Source organism: Penaeus japonicus, unplaced genomic scaffold (assembly GCF_977035675.1).
Source record: "Penaeus japonicus unplaced genomic scaffold, GWHDUDI00000001_assembly GWHDUDI00000016, whole genome shotgun sequence".
Classification (NCBI taxonomy): domain Eukaryota; kingdom Metazoa; phylum Arthropoda; class Malacostraca; order Decapoda; family Penaeidae; genus Penaeus; species Penaeus japonicus.
Genome location: NW_028234418.1, coordinates 36,054,369 through 36,061,868, shown reverse-complemented (window position 1 = coordinate 36,061,868; position 7,500 = coordinate 36,054,369). Strand labels below are relative to the sequence as shown.

The following is a 7,500-nucleotide window of genomic DNA, read 5'->3' as shown; positions in this document are numbered from 1 at the left end:
GTGTGAATGTGAGTATAAATGTAAATGTGAGTGGAGTGTGAATGTGAGTGTAAGCATGAATGTGAATGTGAATGTGAATGTGAATGTGAATGTGAATGTGAGTGGAGTGTGAATGTTAGTTTGTGAATGTCAATATGAGTATGAGTATGAGTGTGAGTATGAGTGTGAATGTGAGTGTGAGTGTGAGTGTGTATGTGCGTCTGTGTGTGTCTATGTTTGTGTGCGAGGAAAAAAAATGCAAATGCAATACATATGCATAAATATTATAATTACATATAAGTTCTAATTTGAACTCAGCCATATATACATTATTGCTTAAATTACTCACATATTTCATTATATTGTGTATTACTTCTAGGTTAAATTCAATCATAAGTACTCATAATCCTTTGGAAAGCACCCTAACCACATCCAGCATATTTCAATGTACAATATCTACAAGTGATTACAACTACTGTGACATTCTAAATCTTGCAAGTTGTTGACTCATATCCGCCAGCGCACTTTAGCTGAACATCTCAAATATCGCCTCTTCCAGTTTCTCCTCCACAAGTTTCTCCGTTACCTCGAGCTGAATCAGATCCATGAGACCGTCGGTAAAATGGTCCAAATCAGCTCTCACAAACTGGACTTCCCTGTGGATATTTAACAAAAATGTATTTTCTTATTTGATAAACAAGTTATTGGTTTGTAAAATACATCAAAAATATATATATACATATATAATATTCAAATCAAATTAGGAAAACTTTCAGTTGCATTTTTTTTTTTAATCTTCAATGGAAAAGCATTGCAATACCTGGTTAATGTATCTTTCTCCTCTGAAAGCTGAGTTATATATGTATTATTCATGTTTTCTACACGTTCTTTTAGATTCTTCCTTGTCTTGTGCAACACGTTCTTGATTGGTAGGACATGGCCATATTCTTGCAAAGCTTGACACAAGTCAGTGATGTACCACGACCCTATGGAAAAGTCAGATCCATCATGATTATTTCGTAATTGCCATCTGGGAGAAGTACAGAGAAGTTTAGTAGTTCTTCCTCTCTTGCCTTAAAAATATAGATGTCTTTAAAAAAAATACACAAGTTTTGAGTTTTGTGACAAAAAGTGTTAAAACACTTTTACATCCCTATTACATATGGTAAAAAGGAAAATGCCATAATTAGTTGTAGTTTATTGTATCAAGTTTCAGAATATATGGCTTTAAGTCTCGTCCACTCCTAATGATAGTCCTGTCATCAGCTGAAATATTTTGTTGAATAAAATTGAGTAAGTAACTATTTCAATATAGTCACTTCATGGGTCTTCTTCCATGGATTTTTCTAGTTACAGACCCCATATTCTCAATAACTCTCATCTTTTTTCTGCAGACATGTCTATATGCTGCAATTTTTGGAATCTTTGTAATTGACTTTGTCACAAAAGGATCATTTGGCTTAATAGTGTAATATGAAAAATATATGAAACCATTATATTTCACCATTAAACTACCAGCAATAAAATAGCTTGCCTTAAAAGGCTCTGTCTTGTTGGGACATGGAGGAATGACAATTAACTCATTGCAGACAGGGATAAATTTGCTTGCCCAACCTCCAGGATAGGTTTTATTTTAGCCCATTAACGACGGATGACATGTTTTTTTGTCATACATGACGCAGGAGCTCTTGCCTGACAATGGGAGTCATGACGTTTGGGGATTTTGGATCACTATGTTATTTTATTGTGCTATGAGTAATGAGTGAGTGATGCTGATAATTGCAGTCATAATTATTATAACTGCTATAATATTAAGCAAAATAGGTTTCAACTCACTTCCAAAACCTAAATGGCACCACTTTCTTCTTGCACCAGCAGGAGAGAGAGCCTTGAATGGCACCCATCTACGGTCTCTAGCAAGCACTATCTCTATAGAGGGATGGCACATAGAAAGTTGCCAACCTCTTGCTCTAAAGTACCACAGATGAAAGATGTGCAGGCTTAACGAGAGGAGGAAGGTGACTCACACCATGCCCAATGCCTACAATGTGCCCCTGTGCCAGTAGGGATGCCTTTTATTGTGGCACTCACTGTCAAATGCACAAGTTTGCTTCCTCTTCCCTACCTCTTAATTTTGGATGGTTATAAGTTTCATGTCCATTCGTGACAGCACAGAAATACGTAAAAATAAAGTTGCTTTTTGTTCCCCCAAAAAATGGTAATACTTCTATCACACTGAGTATAAAGAAAAAAAAATGAGTTGATATGTATCCTGAACTACAATTTTAGTCAATTGCAGAATTGATGGAGCCTGTGATAAGACAGATATAAATTTCTAAGAACAGTAAAACACACAAAAAAAACAGAACACAAAATGGTTCTCGCTCTACCATGAGTGACTAAGAGGGAGTGGGAAAAGTCAAGGTATGTTGCTGAAGCTGCCTCGATCAGAAATAAAACTCATTCTGGAGCCTGTGTAAGCAAATCTCTCCTCCGTCTGCTTGAAGCAATAAAATTTGAATCTTCCCACTCTCTTTCAGTCATTCATTGTAAAACTAGAGCGGTTTTTGTGTTTTATTGAGTTTAGAGACATATATGTGCCATATGACAGGCTCTATCAGTGCTGCAGTAGACTAAAATTGTAGTACATTATCCATATTAGCTCATTATTTTCTTTATACTCAGTGTGATAGAAGTATTACTGTTTTATGGGAGGACAAAAGGCAACTTTATTTTTTTCGTATTTTTGTGCTGTCATGAACGAATACGAAACATATAACCACCTACAATAAAGATAACAAGAAGAGATAGGGAAGAGGAATGAAACCTGTGCTTGTGACTGTGAGTGCCACAGTGAAAGGCATCCATATTGGCACAGGAGCACATTTTAGACATTGGGTATGGATTGAGTCACCTTCCTCTTCCCATTCTGTCTTACACATCCTTCATCGGCGGTACTTTTGAGCAAGAGTTCGTCAACTTAGTGTGTGCCATCGCTCTATAAAGATGGTGCTTGCTAGAGACTGTGGATGGGTGCCATTCAAGGCTCTCTCTCCTGCTGGTGCTAGGAAAAAGTGGTGCCATCTAGGTTTTGGATGTTAAGCTAGCACGACATTACGGTAATTATAGTAAGTATGACTGCAGTAGCCATCATCACTCATTCCTTTTTCATAGCGAAATAAAATAGCACAGTGATCCAAAATCCACAAACGTCATGTACGTCGTCAGGCCAAAGCTCCTGCATCATGTAAGTCATGACACCCGTCCGCAGTGGGTTAAAGGGCTTGGGCTGGTCCTTCCAGGCCTGCAGCCAATATGTAAGTCTCCATAAGTAAGACTCCAATATCTTGTCTGAAGAATTTGTCCTTCTAGACCTGCAGTCTATACAAGTAGACTTCTAGCAACAAACCAGAAGTCAAATGCCAGTCTTATTGAGGGCCAGGATATTCAGTAATAAGCTTTAGCCGTGTATAACAGATCACTCATAAACCATTACTGCAAGAGGCTTGGCCATATGCAAACCCGGCTCTTCCTTGCTTATCTCAAAGAATGAAACCGAGCTGAATACTATCCCTTGTAGGTAAGCATTTAACCTATTTTCCTTTGATGATCTTCCCTTATCAAACTAATATACTATTGATTTACTTACCAGCTTAAATGAATGTGTAAAAGTGATTTTCCACATAAATAACTAATACACATTTTTCTCAAACCTGTTCAAAATTCAGAATTATGAGAGCTGTGTTTGTAGTTATTTTTCTTATCAAATTTCATGAGTCTTTGTAGAATCTCTCTGATCATCTTCAAAACCCTACAGTTCCAGAGAACCCTGGTTAGGACTCTAGCTCTATACCAGCTCCAGGAACTGAAGACAAGACGTTTATTGCTAAATTCAATTAATTAAATCAAAGTTTTACAGTGATTTTAAAAGGCTTACTTAAGCCTCATAAAATGGATGCAGAGTATAAACATCAGTGTCTGGAATGCCATCATTAACCCATTCACACCGGGGCGATTCCTGCTTTGAATGGTCGTAATGCCGGGGTTTTCGAACGCATAAACCTAACTAACGCCTTGAGATTCTCGGGCGCACAATATCAATAAGCAAGGAAAACACTGACTGGACACACTAACCATGCACTTATGCAGAAGGGAAATCATTAAGTTCACAACTCAAGAATACTATTAAATGGGAGTGCAAGCATGCAGGAGAAAAACTGAAGCATAAAGAAACTTTGAGTTCTTTCTATGTCACATGGAACCCACTAAGAGTGGCACAGAAAAAAAAAAAAACATGTGACATGGTCCCAGGTGACAGCAGGAGACAATGCCATGACCAGTACCAAGACAACAGCATCCAGTAGGAGAAACAGGATGAGAGGCACTAATTTCTAAGGCCATAGGATAATGTAATAAACCAGAGCCCCATGTAAATAGGAAGGGACATACAAAGACACAAGGCAGGGATAAAGACTGCAGCTTTTGTCGAGACTGTGGCTCAACAAAACGAGTGCTACAAGAAATCCTGAATAAGTGACAATGAAAAAATGGTTAAAGAAAGACATAGCATTAACCCATTGGAGCCGGTTGACGTGATAGCACATATTGTGGTTTTCGCGTCAGACGCCCGGGACGAGCTATGAGGGGAAGCCGCGCGCTCGGGTAGAGCAAGCGGGCAGCCCAGGCTCACGGTTTGTGTGTCCGAGAATCTCGAGGCGTTAGGCTTATGCATTTGAGAACCCCGGTATTGCGACCGCGCAAAGCCGGAATGGCCCCGGCGTGAATGGGTTAACAGGGGCAACAGACACCAAGAATGGTACATCAAGAAACCTCCACTTTCATGCCATATAGAAGTAAACAAACCAGGATATAAGAGACCATGCATGAGAAATCCAAGTGTTGTGTGTAAAGCTTTGAGAGAATATGAGCTGCCCCAGTATGGAGATCAAAGGGGTATGCCTCTTATTAATCATCCTGTAAAAGAATAAGAGGTGAGAACGTTGACAGGAAGAGCTGAGCCGTGGCCCATTGATGATGGGAATGCATTATGATTTAGTTTTACCTTTAGTATTTTCCTTTTACACATGCGTGTCTCCACTAGTACTTGGTCATTTACGAGTTCAAGTAGTCCGTATTAGTCACCTAGACACCAGGATGAGAGGCACTGATTTCTAAGGCCACAGGATAATGTAATAAACCAGAGCCCCATGTAAACAAGAAGGGAATGATACAAAGACACAAAGCAGAGATAAAGATTAGTATTATCATTTAAAAAAAATAAATAAAAAACACATTCCATTATGAACTACATAGTCTAGACTTTGCAAAACTTACGGAATATCTAATGTCACTGGTATCAGAGTTAGTTTATACTACCAATAATCATAAAGTCAGAAGACAGATTAAAGAAGAATAATTAAACCTAATGCATAGAGAAATCCATTCCTCTATGGAGTTGCATGATGCATGTGAAACCCACTCAGCCCATTTATGATGGACAGGGTGACATCACATCATCGTAATATTTCCATCACAGACTTTTGCCATATATTCACACTGTACACAGTTGTGTTTGTATGTACAGATTGTATTTGCATTTGTTTTTACATGATTTAGCTAAACTAAACCGTCAATATATCTTCAAAAAACACCTCTCAAACATACCTTCCATTTGATTTCTAAATGCAGAGTATCCTTTGACTGATGCTTGTGAAATGAGGCAATCACTCTCCTGGTGAGCAACAACTGACCCATCTTGTTGGAGAAATATTGCTGTTAAAAAAATAAGTATCAATTAATGCTGAAGTAAATAAGCAAAATGTAAATGACTTTTCTCAAACATCTATTACGAGGGCAAGAAAAAAGAGAGAACAAGTGAAGAGAATAAAAAAAGAGAAAATATAAATAAGGGAACAATAGGAGATAGAGGAAAAGATCAATACAAAGATACAAGGCAGACACAAACATATACACAGGTAGACAAAAGCATACGCTCGAAACATTAATTTTAAGTCAGTTACTACTTACGTCTTAAGGCCTCTTCTCCCCTGCATGCTTGAACAAAGAAGAGTCTAGGTTTATTAAGTAAAACCCGACTCGAACAAAGTTTTCTAAGATCAGTGACCAGCAGGCAAGAACGGTCATGGAGGTAGATTTGATCTGGAAATGACGGGGTAATTTTAATAAAGCTAAATCTTTTTATGTTTAGGTGTGATATTTCAATTCCACTTCAGAGATTATGAGAGAAAAGAACTGATTAAAAGGTGTAAAAACACAGTTTTTACTCCTACTACAGAAATATATGAAAATTGAAAAATATGAAGAATAAAAATTTGTACCTTGTTCGTCTCCGTGAGTCATGACACATACGGCCAAGCAGCTTACAACAGCTAGTCGGGGATCAACTCGAAGTCTTTTGAAAAACTGGTTTATTTGTTCATAATCAGGATTGTCAAAATGTATGACATGGAACCCAAACAATTTAAATGTGCCTGTAAGTCGGTCCTTATCAATGTCTGACCCATGACGCTCATTCAGTGGTATCTAAAAGAGAGAGATGCCACTTAGCAAAAGAGAAAGTATTCATAATTGAATATGATCACTTTATCAAATAAATAAATATTCATACTCTTATGGTAATAAATGCTTTACAAAAGTTGTATTCCTGCAAATATTTTCATTCATATTTGTATTCCACAAACTCAAGCATACTCACACAAGAAAACCATTTACTTGTATAAAAGTCAAAACACATATTTACAAATGCACAAACTCATGTGCACCTGTATACATAGAACTAACAGACATGCAAAAACATACTGGCACATTCACCTGGACTATAGCACAATAAGCCAGGAAAGTCCAAGGTAAATTCATTGGACAACAGTCTAAATATTAATGATGAATTTAAATATGAGTCTCACTTCAAACTGTACTTACATTATCATGATGTCCTCTAGGTTCCATGAAGTTTTTAACATTTATGATAATGCACAGGCCATGGGGGTAGGCTGTAGGCAGTGGGTAGAAATTCTCTTCATTAAAATTTGGAATCTGTGATCCCACACGGACTGGTCGTGAAATACCTGCAAAGTGTGCATTTAGTGTCAGGAATTTTCTAGACATTCACAATATGTTTTTCACTTCATAAGATAAATGCCTAATGCTTATTAAATCTCATAATATGTTTGTGTGGTAGGACGGTATCTGCTATATTAAAAGTGACTTTACTATGGATTAGGAATACTGAAATATCCTATGGAATCATTTGAGTGGCTAGAACACTGAACACTTTGTCAGCGAAAGAGATCATCCAACATGGTATCATTTTTTTTCTTTTTTATTGATAGGAAACATCTAAATCAAATAGTCTTTTAAGCTGATATTAACTCACTTGAAAACACACTTTGACTTGCATTATCAATGAATAATAACTATGTTTGATAACCGACTATTAAGTCATAATACCAGTTATCAAATTACACAAATGAATGATATCTATGTTAGTTAACCGATTACAAG

At 37.2% G+C, this 7,500-nt stretch overlaps 1 protein-coding gene across 1 annotated transcript in view; it reads right to left on the bottom strand.

Moving 5' to 3' along the window:
• Positions 1–7,500, bottom strand: part of LOC122254193 (uncharacterized) — a 16,331-nt gene that overhangs the window by 1,113 nt on the left and 7,718 nt on the right. Inside the window, exons 7-12 of the mRNA XM_043017758.2 lie at positions 6,919–7,064; positions 6,318–6,522; positions 6,007–6,138; positions 5,644–5,751; positions 800–965; positions 1–635 (exon numbers count right to left, since the gene is read on the bottom strand). The exon at positions 1–635 is cut by the window's left edge and continues 1,113 nt beyond it. Of these exons, the coding sequence (XP_042873692.2) occupies positions 506–635; positions 800–965; positions 5,644–5,751; positions 6,007–6,138; positions 6,318–6,522; positions 6,919–7,064 (887 nt within the window). The 3' untranslated portion in view covers positions 1–505. The remainder of the gene's footprint in view (positions 636–799; positions 966–5,643; positions 5,752–6,006; positions 6,139–6,317; positions 6,523–6,918; positions 7,065–7,500) is intronic.